At 44.3% G+C, this 16237-nt stretch overlaps 1 protein-coding gene across 1 annotated transcript; it reads left to right on the forward strand.

The window, feature by feature from the left end:
- The first annotated feature begins 201 nt into the window (after positions 1-201).
- LOC144507506 (SE-cephalotoxin-like) lies at positions 202-15898 on the forward strand. Its single transcript, XM_078234631.1, has 4 exons — positions 202-268; positions 719-799; positions 10948-11610; positions 13488-15898. Exons 1-4 carry the CDS (start codon positions 202-204, stop codon positions 15896-15898), a joined length of 3222 nt encoding a protein of 1073 aa, XP_078090757.1.
- The last annotated feature ends 339 nt before the right edge of the window (positions 15899-16237 follow it).

The raw sequence follows: 16237 nt of genomic DNA on the forward strand, positions 1-16237 counted from the left end.
CGCAGGTGGGTAGGGGTTTGTTCATCAAGTTTGTAAACTTAATCTCAATAAAAAACCATCCTCTGATAGTGGTGTCCAATCTGAGATCAATTATTACATTTTACAGCAGCCAATAAATGCGTCACTGTACATAGCGACATATGTAAAATTCCCTGTTACATTGCTCTTACATTTCCATTGGAATGAAAGGTATTTACGAAAATGCCTTTCCTCCAGAAACTTTCCTTCTCGCTCGCATTCTGTGTCTTGTTGCAGACGCTCATTCCTGGTAAGTACACAAACTTGACAATCTTGAAAAATGAGCCATTCATCGTGAAAATAACCTGTTCGGCATCAGCAATTGTTTAAAAGTTGCACCTTGTCTGTTGCTGCTTAATTTTCACTCCCAGTTGCTGAATGTATAAATATTTGATCATAAATGACCGGAATGCTGTATCTTGTGGAGAGCAATTTGAATTGGATTAAACGGGATTTTTGTGAGATGCCTCCTCTCTCCCAGTGGTATTTGTTATAGTGAATGAAATTGCCTCAGCCGGAGCAAATATCCCTTCACCTCTTTTTCTCCAGCTCTGTTCACTGAGACTCGATATTATTAAGTTTTCCCACCACATCGAACAGGACCCAATTATTCCATCATTTATCCTCCCGTTCTTGCTCATATTGCAAAATATGATTGAGTTATTTGGAAAGTTATTGAGTTTCCATTTCTTTCTTTCAGCTCCCCACTTGCCAGTCATGATGGTGGCGGCAGCAAATAGCCCGGCAGGACCGACAGTGTCTCCAGGAGATAACATTTATGGTGTGTACGTCTTTGTATTTTCCCTTTTGGGATCATTCTAAATTTTAAAAGCTAAATGAAACTGAGTTTTAGGATGGAATGTTGCTCAAAATGCAGGAAAGAATCAAATACAATATGGAGGGGGATCAGACAGGAAAGTGGAGCTAAGGCCACATTCAGATTCATCATGCTCTTGTCAAATGGGACAGCAGGCTCGAGGGGCAGATTGGCCTACTCCTGCTCTTAATTCACATGTTTGTGTGTCAGGGTTAAACTAATGATGCATCCGGTGACACAAGGCCACACGGACCAGGAGCAGTCTCACCAATGCCCTGTACAGTGGCAGCAACACTTCCCTACTTTTACACCTGATTCCCCTTGAAATAAACAGCAACATTCTTTTTCCTTCCTAATTGCTTGCTGCACCTGAATCCCCACTTTTTGTGCTCCATGTACCTGGAAACACAGATGCCTCCATGTCAGAGTTCTGCAATCTCTCTCCATTTAAATGATAAGCTTCTTTACTATACTTTCCAAAGTAAAGTTTATTTATTTATTAGTGTCACATGTAGATTTACATTAACACTAATGAAGTTGCTGTGAAAATCCCGTGCACACTCCACACAGGCAGTGACCCAAACTGGGAATCAAACCTGGGTCCCTGGTGCTGTGATGCAGCAGTGATAGCCACTGTGCCCTCTGCCAAATTGGGCACCTTCACACTTTCCCACATTACACTCTACCTGCCAATTTTTTTACCCACATCACTCACTGACCAAGTGGAATAATACAGGGCGTGGGAGTTCAAATCAAGATGGCGTGGAGCTGACCTGCTCCATGCTGACCCACCCGTAGCAGTAAAGCGTTGCGGGGTGGAGTAACGAGGGTTACTCACTGGGGTGGAAGTCGCATCCTCTGAAGTTGCCAGCCAATTGGATTGTCCAACAGCTCCATCAGTCTCGGCAGTGCCACAAAGGCATCAGTGGCCATTGCCAGGACTGCAGGAGGAATAGAAAATCAAGGTGAATCCCTGGATCTGGCGACTTGGACTGGGAGGGTTTGAGTAGGCTGCAGGGATTGGAGGCAAGGGCTAGATGATGGAGGGTAGCGAAAGAGAGAGTGAGTTGAAGGAAGGGAGTGGGCAGGAAGGAAGTTCTTCCGAGAGGTTGGGTTGGGCCCATGATCAGCAAAGGGCAGCCTCTGAAGATTTATTTCCTCCTTCCTCCCTACTTTAAACATTTCAGTTTAAAAATTGGGCTTCCTGCCCCCACCCTGTTGCCAACACCAAATGTTTTAAGCTGTGGGCAGCGCATTGTCAGGTCCAATAGACTCAATTTGAAGCCTAATTGATTCTTAATTGAACTAAATATGGCCGATTTTTGCTCCCACCCACCCTCCATATTATGGGGTTGAGCTTGGGAGTGGGTGTGAAGGGGGTGGGATGGGCACCTGCTCCATTTTACATATCCACCCTCTCCCCTCTCCCCGAGCAGGAAATTTGCTGGCTGAAAACACAGAATATTCAGTCCAATTTCTAAATCTCTCTGTCGACTCTTTGGGGGGAATTTTCCCATCCTGCCCGGCACGGGAGTCGGAGTCGGGGGGGGGGGGGGGGGGGGGGGGAGGCGGGGGCAGACTATGCAAAGGTCTGTTGACCTCTTGTGGGAATTTCTGGTCTGGGAGAGAGCGCAGTCGGAAACTCCTGCCTTTATGTCCTTTTGACAACATGTCCTTTTCTGTCATCAGTAAATTTAGTTACCCTACATTTGGCCCCTTCTTTGATATAGATAGTCAATTGTTGTTTATCGGCCCTGCTTTTTACATTCCCAAAGAGCTCATTAATCAGTCAAACAGAATTTTTCTTTCTCAAAACCATTTTTCCAACTCTCACTTTAATATGAATTCTGCCCAGGCGAGCTCGGAGTGTGCAGTGAAAACTTGGTGTTAGTTATACTCAACTCCTAAGCTTGGCCCTGGTCCCCACCCCTTCCCCGGTGACAAGGTTTTATCTCCTTCTGGCTCGACTTAAGCAACAGGCAATTTTATTAGTTAGCACTGCTGCTTAGCACATTTTAATGTTTGTTTTTATTAATTACTTATATTTTTTAAATGATTAATTTATTGCTTTGTCATTGATATTTTTTGTTCAGCAAGTTATTTAAGTTTTCTTCATGCCTTAGTTTTGTTTTTGAAATGTATGTTTAATGTTGAATCAAATCAGATTTCAGGAAGCTGCCACTGGGTTTCTTCCTGAAGGGAACTGGGAGCTCAGAAGAGTCTGATTGCTTTTTGGAGGCTGGGAAAAGGGGTTATTTTTGTTCCAACAGAAACGGGGGAAATGCTAAGCATTTGTGGCAGATTCTGTGCAGAGAGAAACAGAGGGTAGTGGTGTGGTGAACCATTGTTGGTTCCCACCAGGTAGTGCTGAGCCATGGTCTGGCCAGTACTATGAGTCTGTAGATATGTTACTGTTGGGGTTAGGGTTGGGCTGTTCTACCTGTTAATATAGTCCTTATGGTACACCCCAGTCGGCTCCGCCTCCTGGGAGAGGTATAAAGGTCACTGCTCTGCCTGGTGACCCTTTAGTCTGGGATCGTATACTGTATATAGTAGCTCTGTTATTGTTGGCAATAAAAGCCTTTATTTCCCGAGTACATCCAGCCTCTCGTGTGTTATATCACGCATCAAGTGGTCCTTTGTCAGAACTGGTGCCGATTGTGGACCTGAGTCATTAAAGTCAGTTTCCCTCTCCACAGATGCTGCTGGCCTGCTGAGTACTGCCAACAATTTCTGTTTATTTTTCAGATTTGCAGCATCTGTTGTATTTTGCTTTCTTGTGATATGCTCCATGCTGGGTGTTTGTTAATGCTGTTAGCTTCAATTTAAATGAGAAAATATTTGTCACTCGATGCAAAATGCAACTTTTCTGTTAACAAGGCTTCTTGTGTGGATAGAAATAACACATTGTTGCCAGTGAATTGCTTGGTGCTAATTTACTGGAAGGTTTTGCCATTTCTAAATTTGGAAGTGAAATCAGGAGTCATGTACCAATGGAATATGTCACTGTTAATTCAGGATATTCTCATTTTTACACGGGATTGTTGTTTGTGCTGCTTGTGAGGTTCAAGTTTTTTTTTTATCCTTGTGGTACACTGCTGGACACTGGCATTCAGTTACTCATAGAGTCATAGAGGTTTAGAGCATGGAAACAGGCCCTTCGGCCCAACTTGTCCATGCCGCCCTTTTTTGTTTTAAAACCCCGAAACTAATCCCAATTGTCCGCATTTGGCCCATGTCCCTCGATACCCATCGTTCCCATGTAACTATCTAAATGCTTTTCAAAAGATAAAATTGTACCAGCCTCTACTACTACCTCTGACAGCTTGTTCCAGGCACTCACCACCCTCTGTGTGAAAAAATTGCCCCTCTGGACCCTTTTGTATCTCTCCCCTCTCACCTTAAACCTATGCCCTCTAGTTTTAGACTCCCCTACCTTTGGGAAAAGATATTGACTATCTACCTTGTCTATGCCCCTCATTATTTTATAGACCTCTATAAGGTCACCCCTCAGCCGCCGACGCTCCAGAGAAAAAAGTCCCAGTCTATTCAGCCTTTCCTTATAACTCAATCCATCAAGTCCCGGTAGCATCCTAGTAAATCTTTTCTGCACTCTTTCTAGTTTAATAATATCCTTTCTATAATAGAGTGCCCAGAATTTCACACAGTATTCCAAGTGTGGCCTTACCAATGTCTTGTACAACTTTAACAAGATGTCCCAACTCCTGTATTCAATGTTCTGACCGATGAAACCAAACATGCCGAATGCCTTCTTCACCACTCTGTCCACCTGTGACTCCACTTTCAAGGAGCTATGAACATGTACCCCTAGATCGCTTTGTTCTGTAACTCTCCCCAACGCCCTACCATTAACTGAGTAAGTCCTGCCCTGGTTCAAACTACCAAAATGCATTACCTCTCATTTGTCTAAATTAAACTCCATCTGCCATTTGTCAGCCCACTGGCCCAATTGATCAAGATCCCGCTGCAATTGGAGATAACCTTCCTCACTGTCCACTATGCCACCAATCTTGGTGTAATCTGCAAACTTACTAACCATGCCCCCTATATTCTCATCCAAATCATTAATATAAATGACAAATAACAGTGGGCCCGGCACTGATCCCTGAGGCACACCGCTGGTCACAGGCCTCCAGTTTGAAAAACAACTCTCTACAACCACCCTCTGGCTTCTGTCAAGAAGCCAATTCTGTATCCATTTAGATACCTCACCCTGGATCCCGTGAGATTTAACTTTATGCAACAACCTACTATGCGGTACCTTGTCAAAGGCCTTGCTAAAGTCCATGTAGACAACATCAACTGCACTGCCCTCATCTACCTTCTTGGTTACCCTTTCAAAAATCTCAATTAAATTTGAGAGACATGATTTTCCACTCACAAAGCCATGCTGACTGTCCCTAATCAGTCCTTGCATCTCTAAATGCCTGTCTCTCAAAATACCTTCCAACAATTTACCCACCACAGATGTGAGACTCACTGGCCTGTAGTTCCCAGGCTTTTCCCTGCAGCCCTTTTTAAACAAAGGCACAACATTTGCCACTCTCCAATCTTCAGGCACCTCTCCCGTGACTATCGATGATTCAAATATCTCGGCTAGGCGACCCACAATTCCCTCCCTAGCCTCCCACAATGTCCTGGGATACACCTCATCAGGTCCCGCAGATTTATCTACCTTGATGCGCTTTAAGACTCCCAGCACCTCCCTCTCTGTAATATGTACACTCCTCAAGCCATCAATATTTATTTCCCCAAGTTCCCTAATATCCATGCTTTTCTCAACAGTAAATACTGATGAGAAATATTCATTTAGGATTTCACCCATCTCTTGTGGATCCGCACATAGATGATCTTGTTGATCCTTAAGAGGCTCTACTTTCTCCCTTGTTACTCTTTTGCCCTTTATGTATTTGTAGAAGCTCTTTGGATTCTCCTTGGACAGCCTTCTGCCGCTACCCTTTGAACCCTATCACTCAGTTAGTTTCTAAACCATCTTGCCAAGTTTCCCTGAATTCTATCTGCTTTAACCTTCTCAATCAATCTCCCATGTGGGACCTTGTCAAAAGCTTTGTTAAAATCCATATTAACGATATCAACTGAACTTCCCTCATCCACACACTTGATCACATTTTCAAAAAATTCTACCAGATTTGTCAGGCTTGACCTCCCTCTGACAAAGCCATGCTGACTATCCCTAATTAACCCATGCCTTTCCAAGTGGAGATGAATTCTCTCCTTAAGAAATTTCTCCAATAGTTTTCCTACCATGGACGTGAGACTCACTGGTCTGTAATTTCCGAGTTCATCTCTACCACCTTTCTTGCAAAGTGGAACCACGTTAGCCGTCCTCCAGTCCTCTGGCACCTCCCTCGTGGCCAGAGAGGAATTAAAAAGTAGTGTCAGAGCCCCTGCAATTTCCTGCCTCGCCTCCCACGGTTGTGTGTAATTGTCTGACAAAGTCGTGGTTCTAAAATGTATCATACTGAAACCTAGGTCGCGATTCTCCCATTGCGACCCGCATCTTTTCTGTCGGGTCGCGGTGGGAGACGAGCGTCTCCGGCCTTGAACAGGGATTTGGGGAACTAGCAGGAGACTGCGCCGGAATGAAGGGGGTGGCAATCAGGGCCCCACAGGGGGTCGGGTGGTGGGGGGGGGGGGTGGTGCCCCAGGACATGGACACCTTGGCAGTGCCAGCCTGTGCCCCCTGGCACTGCCTAAGGAGCAAAGTGCCCATGCCCAGGGAGCATGTTGGCACTGTCCATTGGGCAGTGCCAAGGGGGCGGGGCCTATTGTTGGTCAGGCCTAGGGGCAATCAGTGGGGGTGGAGGGTCCCGCTGCCAATCTGCAGACAGGATCGGTCTGGGATGGAGGGAGGGCAGCGATTAAGGCGAGCTGAGGGGGAGGGGGGATCTGCTGGGGGGGGGGGGGCTGCCTCTGAGGAGGGTCTGACCCTGGGGGTCAGTGGGGGGTATCTGCTGGTGTGACGGGGGTGGGGGGATCGCCATTGCTGGGGGAGAGGTGGGCCGTACATCGGGGTACTCCGAGATGGTGGGGGGTTCAGGGCTAGCCCGGGAATTGCTGTGGGGACTGCGATCAGGCCGCATGGGGGGGGGGGGGGGGCGGGGGCTGGAGGGGCAATACTGCGGAGGTCCCGGGCTGGCCAGCGATCAGGCTGCCCAGCAAACGGGGAATCTGACAGATTGAGAAGACTGCGTGTGCGCAGAGTTCCAGAACTGTCAGAGTCCAGCGCGAATAGGGTTTTTAATGAGACTCACGACTGGGACCTCTGCAGTGCACAGAGTGCAGAGATTCGGGTGAGAAACTGAACTGTCAAAACAGTCGGGATTTGGAACAGTTTACCCACCAATTCAGCACTTTTGGGAGAATCGCGGCCTGTTGTGGGAAAAATCCACTAGTAGTCAGACTTCGAGATTCAGAAAATACGATTTATTAAACGGAGCTCCGTGGAGACAAGGCACATGTCTGTAGCAAACCTTCTCTCAATAGTATGTCGGGAGCGGTTCATTTTTATACCCTTCACACAATGGGTAAACCGGTGATTCGAACATTATCACATTGTTTAAGTGAGTACAAGTATTTAACATTTTATGAATGGGTACATTTCCTCATGTTTACAAAAGTACAAACAGGTATAGACATTTAGCATTTTATGAATGGGTACATCTCCTTATGTCTGTATCTATCAATGGCTAGTTTCGTCTCGTTCAGGTGCTAATCGGTTCCCTCGCATTCATATTTCCCGCGTTCCTTTAACGTTAATCTAAGTTCTTTGTTGTGGGGTTTCCTTATCTTAAAAGATGTTTGACCCTTGGCTTTGGCTTCCTGAGGTGTTTGTTTGCTATGAGTCACTGTCTGTAATTTGGAAGTGGCTTGTCTGTTAGGTTTTGACTTGACGTGATTTCTGAACAGCGGGAGCCTGTGTCTGCTTTTCTGGCTTCTTTCCCAGTTAACCCTTTATGTGGGCCAGGCAGCCATTTTAGAGTGTGCTTTCTTGTATTGCCATTTTAAAGTGTGCTCCCTTGTATTTTTCCCCTTACACGGCCCTAAGCTTTTTATGGGCTTTATAAATAGAGGCCTAGAGTATAAAAATTTAGACAGCTAAACCTATATGAAACATTTGAACCCCGCTGTGACTATGGTTCCCAATTCTGGGTGCCAAAAGGTGTGATGGGAGGATTAAAGGGCTCGGAAACAAGAGAAACACCAGGGTTTGTCAACACTTCATATCACTTGTACAAAGTTTTAGCTTATCCATCAAAATATGTTAAAAACAGAAAACAATGTTAACACATATAATTAAGGATCTGGATGGTGTGGGTGGAGGTCCACATGGGGCATGGGCACCTCACAGGTGTTGTGTTCGGGGGGTGGGGAGAAGTGGTTGAATCGAGAAACAGACTTCCTCTTGAGGCTGCTGACCTTTTCCCTCTGGGTTGCTGACATCCTGCACAGTCTGGTGAAGACAGCGCGACTGGAGAGGGTGATGTGAGTGTGCTGGACTGGGGTTTAAATATGGAACTGTGATCCTCTAACCCATCAGCTGAGGGCAGGCGGATAAATCAGCTGCTGTCTTGCCAGGAGAGTCGGAGAAGAGCTCAACTTGTGTATAATTAATGAGCTTCCGAGTGCAGAATCTGGCACGGGATCCCACGTCGAGACCGGAGCCGCAGGAATTGCTTGCCAACGAACTTAGAGCGGGATTTTATGGCCTTGCTCATCCTGAAAGACATGCTGGTTAGGTGTGTTGGCCATGCTAAATTCTCCCTCCATGTACCCGAACAGGCGCCAGAGTGTGGCGGCCAGGGGCTTTTCACAGTGACTTCATTGAGTCATCGACTCATAGAGGTTTACAGCACCGAAACAGGCCCTTCAGCCCAATTTGTCCAAGCTGCCCAGTTTTTACCATTAAGCTAGTCCCAATTGCCCGCATTTGGCCCATATCCCTCTATACCCATCTTACCCATGTAACTGTCTAAATGCTTTTTAAAAAGCAAAATTGTACTACCTCTGGCAGCTCATTCCAGACACCACGCTCTGTGTGAAAAATTGCCCCTCTGGACCCTTTTGTATCTCTCCCCTATCACCTTAAACCTATGCCCTCTAGTTTTAGACTCCCCTACCTTTGTGAAAAGATGTTGACTATCTAACTGATCTATGCCCCTCATTATTTTAGAAACCTCGATAAGATCACCCCTAAGCCTCCTACGCTTCAGGGAAAAGAGTCCCAGTCTATCCAGTATCTCATAACTCAAACCATCAAGTCCTGATAATATCTGAATAAATCTTTCCTGCACTCTTTCTAGTTTAATAATATCCTTTCTATAATAGGATGACCAGAACTATACACAGTATTCCCCAAGTGTGACCTTACCAATGTCTTGTACAACTTCAACAAGATGTCCCAACTCCTGTAGTCAGTGTTCTGACCGATGAAACCAAGCATGCTGAATGCCTTCTTCATCACTCTGTCCACTTTCAAGGAGCTATGAAGCTGTACTCCTCGATCGCTTTGTTCTATAACACTCCCCAACGCTCTACCATTAACTGAGTAAGTCCTGCCCTGGTTCAATCTACCAAAATGCATCACCTAGCATTTATCTAAATTAAACTCCATCTGCCATTCATCAGCCCACTGGCCCAATTGATCAAGATCCAATTGCAATCCTAGATAACTTTCTTCACAGTCCACTATGCCACCAATCTTGGTGCCATCTGCAAACTTACTAACCGTGCCTCCTAAATTCTCATCCAAATTATGAATATAAATGACAAATAACAGTGGACCCAGCACTGATCCCTGAGGCACACTGCTGATCACAGGCCTCCAGTTTGAAAAACAACCCTCAACAACCACTCGCTGTCTTCTGTCGTCAAGATGTGGAGATGCCGGCGTTGGACTGGGGTAAACACAGTAAGAAGTTTCATCACCTGGTTAAAGTCCAACAGCAAAAGCCACTAGCTTTCGGAGCGCTGCTCCTTCGTCAGGGAAGTGGGAGTTCTGTTCACAAACAGGGCATATAAAGACACAAACTCAATTTACAAAATAATGGTTGGAATGCGAGTCTTTACAGGTCATCAAGTCTTAAATGTACAGACATTGTGAGTGGAAAGAGGGTTAAGCACAGGTTAAAGTGGTGTGAATTGTCTCTAGTCAGGACAGTTAGTGAGATTTTGCAAGCCCAGGCAAGTCGTGGGGATTACAGATAGTGTGACATGAACCCAAGATCCCGGTTGAGGCTGTCCTCATGTGTGCGGAACTTGGCTATCTGTCTCTGCTCAGCAACTCTGCGTTGTCGTGTATCGTGAAGGCCACCTTGGAGAACGCTTACCTGAAGATCAGAGGCTGAATGCCCGTGAATGTCACACTATCTGTAACCCCCATGACTTGCCTGGGCTTGCAAAATCTCACTAACTGTCCCGGCTGGAGACAATACACATCTCTTTACCTGTGCTTAACCCTCTCTCCACTCACATTGTCTGTACCTTTAAGACTTGATTACCTGTAAAGTTTCTTATTCCAACCATTATTTTGTAAATTGAGTTTGTGTCTTTATATGCCCTGTTTGTGAACAGAACTCCCACTTCCCTGACGAAGGAGCAGCGCTCCGAAAGCTAGTGGCTTTTGCTACCAAATAAACCTTTTGGACTTTAACCTGGTGTTGTGAGACTTCTTATTCTGTCATCAAGCCAATTTTGTGTTCATTTGGCGACCTCACCCCAGATCCCGTGAGATTTAACCTTATGCAACAACCTACCATGTGGTATCTTGCAGTGTGGATGCAAGCCTACTTGTGACACTGATAAATAAACTTGAATTTAAACTGAAACCCTATACAGTGATCCCAATCTCAGAGCAGAAAGCCTCGCCGTGCACCCGTTTGATATTTTCATTTCCTGCACCATTGTTCTTGTGATATCAGAATAAAGTTGCCAATTTAAGACTAGGTTCTAAATCCCACAGGTGAAATAACATTGCATTGCCTGAAATGTAACAAAGGTTTTTAAGCAGCAGTTTTATTGTGTTATGGTGCAAACTAATCCATCATTTTGAATCTTGTTGCTTCTTGCAGATGTTCAAGTCCAGGTAGAAACTGAACTCGAGCTTTCAGAACAGAAGTTGGAAGAAGCAAATCGAGAGATCTCAGCAGATTTAGAGATTTTGAAAACTACCTTGGATACTGTTGGTTCAGTTGATGATATGAATATTGGAGATATCATGACACAAATAAGCAAACAACAAAAAATAGTAAAGATTGCTTCTGCTATAGGGAATGCCCTGTCATTTCTTAACGGTGTTTCTGCTGTAGCTGGTTTTATTCTATCCTTCTTTCTTCCGAGTGAGTTGGAAATGGTCACAAAGCTAATTAATAAGAGGTTTGACGAAGTTAATAGAAAGTTGGATGGCTTGTCTAACAAACTTGATCGAATGGAAGCTAGTGTTAAAGCTTCAGTAGCACTTAACACATTCCTTTCAACCTACATTGAGTGGGAGTACGCCATAAAGAATTGGGCAGAGAAACTGCAAGCTGTCAGAACAGAAATGGGACAAACACACGACAGGAAAGTTCTGCTGAAATTGGCTTCAGATTATATAAAGTACTATGATGACAATCAGCTGGAGGGAAGAATCATGAACATATATCGCATCTCGGTCACAGCAAACAATCCAACTAACCGAAACCTGTTTGATCTCTTCATTGAGCAACATTCCTGTGACATCAAACAATTATCAGGTACAGCCTCTCTCCCTATTTCTTTCACATATAAAATGTACACAAGTTCAATATTTTCGATGTGAACATGTTGCTTTTTCTCTCACACCATTTCTTCCAACACTTCTGAAGGTAGAGACAGCCCTCTGGTAAGCTGCCATAAACTTTGTGCACAATCTGGCCATCATTCACTATTGGTGTGTATTAAGGAGAAAATAACTGAGCAAATGCCATCTGATCAGAGAGAGTCAGCGTGACTTTGTTCCAAATAATTCATGTCTAACTCGCCTCATTGAACTTTTTCAGAAGACCTTTAAGGAGGTCAATAAAGGAACAGTGATGGATGTTGCCTATATGGTGTTTTGGAAGCCAAAATAATTCCGCACAAGATCACTGGCAAAAATGAGATTGCACAAAATTGGTCATGTTGAATTGGGTTGAAAATTAATTGGGCAAAAGCAGAATGAGAGTGGAGATACAGGTTATTTACTCAGATTAGTGGGACCATAGAATCATAAAATTATACAGCAGAGAAGAGGTCCTTCAGCCCATCGAGTCTGCAACAACACATTAGAAATGCCTGAATTCCCATCTAATCCCATCTGCCAGCACTGGGCCCATAGTCCTGAATGTTATGATGTGTCAAGTGCTCATCCAAATACTTTTTAAAGGATGTGAGGCAACCCACCTCTACCGCTCTCCCAGGGCATGTGACAAGTGATGGTCACCTTGGGATCTGCTCCTGGGTCTCATCTTGTCACTGCATTTGTAAATTACTTGCATGAAGGCATAGAGAGTTATATTTATATATTTCTATTTATTTGTGGTGCATGGGGACCACTAGCTGGCCAGCATTTATTGCGCATCCCTAGTTGCCCTTGTTCAGAGGACAGTTGAGAGTCAACCACATTGCTGTGGCTCTGGAGTCACATGTATGTCAGACAAGGTAAGGACAGCAGATTTCCTTCCCTAAAGGAAGTGAACCGCCAACAGTTTCATCAGTAGATTCTTAATTCCAGATATTTTTTACTGAATTCAAATTCCACCATCTGCCGTGGCAGGATTTGAACCCAGGTTCCAAAATATTAGCTGAGTTTCTGGATTAATAGTCTAGCCATAATACCACGAGGCCATCGCCTCCCCATTTAAGTTAGGATATGACATTAAATTAGGAGGACCAGTAGGATGCAGCATAGACTGGAGCTGGAAGTTGTAATTGTTTCAGAGAGAGTTTAATGTCGGCAATGTGAGGCCACCTTGAGCCTAAGAAAGATAGATCAGAATTGTTTTCAAACAAATAGGAACTGTGGAGGAGCAGATCAATCTGGAGGTATATGTACTGAAATCACGAAACTAGAACAGGTATGAAAATGGATCTATGAAGTTTGAACAGCTTCATAAAGGCTACTGGAAAGTTAGCATTTATCTCATTAGGGCTGGAGCACAAAGGGCTGAAGTGATGCTTCCATTGTTTTTACTCTTGTTCAGATCCCATCTGGAATACTGCATTCAGTCTCTGCCATTACATCTTAGGAAGGACATACTGACCTTGGAGGATATGTCGTGAATTAATGTACATGTTACACACAGAGAGAGAGGGTGGAATTCTCTCATCCGGGATTAAGAGTGGGATCAGTCACATGGAGTGTTTCTCACACCAGAGGCCAGTGGTGAACCATGCTATACCTTCCAGTCCTGGCTAATTAATGGAGCAGCTGGGGGTTTAGCACCATTTTCCAGGGCGGGATGGAGATGATGAGGTGAGACCCCCCATCATATCTTGGTGCCAGATTGAAAAGCCATCCAAATCATCCAGAGCTACGCACAGGGAATCAATGGAGTGTTTATTTTCTTCCATATTTCTCTCCTTTAATCACAGTAATCTCATTTCTTTCTAGGCCTAATGATCATTCTTAAAGGCCTAATGATAAGTGCCGCCCAGCAGACTCTGAATTACCATTACTTCAAGGGTGAAGAATCCCACGCCAAGAACTCGTTTGAAAAAATAAAAATGTATCTCTTTCAAATGCGAGAAGAGTTCCAAAAACGTATCTGCTCTTGCAAGCAAAACACAGTCAGAAATGCAAAGAAGGATGTGGATATAATACTAGAGAAAAACACTGTGCTCCTTCCTGACGTCCTAGTACGACTTATTTCACAAAGACTAACATACCTATATCCCTGGTATGCCTGGGGAATTGCTGAGTCTAAAGGCATTGGATCACCAACTTGTAATCAGCATCAGGAGATACAAAGAGGCTTCAGCCACTTCATTAAGGACAGGAAGAGTGATGGGTCACAGAAGACAAAGATTCTGGTAGTATGGCAGGACATCAATGAGCGTTTGAGCTGTGCTGATATAAAACATGTCAAAACACTTGTCCCCTATGAGCGCTGTGATAAGTGTAGCGATAATCATATATTTGCTTCACAGAACATCCTGACTAATGTACGCTGTCCACACACTTTAAACCTGCAATGTCACCCTCTGCTGCAGAAAGTGAGGCAATGGGATTGGGTTGGGGTAGATGCTGAGTTGCACAGGAATAAGTGTAGTCAGCCGCAGGCCTGTAATGAACACGGTAGTTGTCACTCTATCCCTGATACAAACCAGTACATGTGTATTTGTCACCCTATGTATGAGGGTGAGACATGTGAGGAAAGAATTGTTTCCAACAATGAGATTTCAAAACATTTGGCCACTTTGCGAAAAGAATTCATGGCTGTTAACGGGGTTCCTACTGTTGTGGATATTTACTTTGAATTACAGAATGGATTGAAAACTAGCTTGAACAATATCAAAGACGCGATAACACACACACAGAGTTTGGTGAAACACTCCGAGATACTGTACCAGGCCAGCTATATTGCTCAGCTTTTCATTGACTTGACACAAGGAAAGAAGAGTCTCGCTACGTTTGGACAGTTAATGGAAAAATTCTTCAAGGATCATTCTGAGCATTATATTCTTTTCAGACTGAAAGGGATTATACTTGGTGATGGGATAGCAGACATAAAAGGAGAGGATTTTTTTAATAGCTTCAAGAAAGACTATGTCTCTAAGTATAACAATGCATGCACTCAGCCATATTCCACTGCTGTAAACAAGTTGAAATCCAATCTGGTTTATCTTGATGAGGCCATTGGTGAGGCTTTGTTAATGTTCAGACAATGGAAGATTGAAAATGGAGATGGAAATGTAATTGAGGGTCTTAAGACTTTCACTCAGAACTTCCAGACTCGACAGAGCAACCATCACAATTACTGGAACAAGACAAGTTGTCCATCTCTAATAGTTCCAGATTTAATTCAAAGTTTCTGTACTGAGAAACTCAGTTACGAAAATATGAGAATTCAGCTCAGTTGCTCAGATCACAAGGTCCCATCTCCCAGTTCAGTGCAGTGTGTCAGGAGGGGAGGTCAGCTTGTGTGGAGCGCGTCTCCACGCTGCAATTACCAATGGGCTGCATGGGGAAGCTGGAGTGCCTGTTCCGTTACCTGTGGTAGTGGTAAACAGTATCATAGCCGTCAATGTATTGGCCACAAAACAAACCGCTGCGGTTCAGAGTTCAGGGAAGAGAAGGTCTGCAATGAGAGGAAGTGCTGTCTCTCAAAGGACGGAAATTATAAATGTGCAAACGGACAATGTATCCGAATGTCACAGTTATGTGATGGCAATAATGATTGTTGGAATGGGGAGGATGAGTCTAGATCGAAGTGTCCTAAAATAATCCGATCTGGTGACACCATCGCTCTCAAAAGCTCCTGCACACAAAACCACTGGCTGAGTTGCCACTGCAGCTTTTGCACAGTATTTTATAAGTGCCTCGTCCGACCTTGTCCAGGTAATGAAATTCTATCATCTGAGTGGTATTCCTGTAGAGATGAAATATTTCACATCAAATTGGTGGGGCGCACTGACAATTCTCCGGTTCATCATGGTGATGAGATTGGGATACATTCACGAGTGATGGATGATTGGGTAAGTTGCCCACCAAATGGAAATCTGTGTGCCACACGATCTTGCCCAGGTAATCTCCAGGGACCCAATTTCCACAACTGTGGTTGGGAACGGTTTTCTATCTTCTCGGCCTCGAGAAGAGGTGGCTGCTCTTCAGACACATCCTCCTCATGTAAAGGGAAGCCTCTGGAGCATGGGGATATTGTATACATCCGGTCCAACTCTGACCAGAGATATTGGCTGAGTGATGATGGGCAATCAATTCGAGCAAGACATTGTCCAGGTCGCCATATTAATGAATACACAGGATGCCGGTGCGAGAAATGGAAGATTCATAAACGACTTTAAGAGATACCTTCCACCCTCTGGAGACATATAACACTGAGCAAATGATCTGGAATTCATTTAACCGGCGTCTGTAGAAATCTAGTTACAGATCTGCAGGTACTGATGGACACAAGTGTCCTGGGATAGTTAGCGTATCATTAAAACATTTAGAGTGGCACATAGCATAAAAAGGAAATTTGACAAATTAATTCTGCAAAACAAATACAGCCAAGTCTTCCAGAAGCTCTTCTGATGATTATTAATGTGATTCTCGTGTCTGATGATTGTTTCCAACTAATTTAACATTGATCTAAATTTTTAATTGGGTTTTAAGGTAGTTAGAGAAGGTTAATAAGAACT

The sequence above is a fragment of the Mustelus asterias genome, chromosome 19 (assembly GCF_964213995.1).
Source record: "Mustelus asterias chromosome 19, sMusAst1.hap1.1, whole genome shotgun sequence".
NCBI lineage: Eukaryota > Metazoa > Chordata > Chondrichthyes > Carcharhiniformes > Triakidae > Mustelus > Mustelus asterias.

Bases quoted from the DNA above. Each gene is read 5' to 3' on its own strand.
- LOC144507506 (XM_078234631.1), top strand. From the start codon at position 202: ATGCCTTTCCTCCAGAAACTTTCCTTCTCGCTCGCATTCTGTGTCTTG. The intron at 269-718 runs GTAAGTACACAA...TCTTTCTTTCAG, and splicing joins GTTGCAGACGCTCATTCCTG to CTCCCCACTTGCCAGTCATG. The intron at 11,611-13,487 runs GTACAGCCTCTC...ATTTCTTTCTAG, and splicing joins TGACATCAAACAATTATCAG to GCCTAATGATCATTCTTAAA.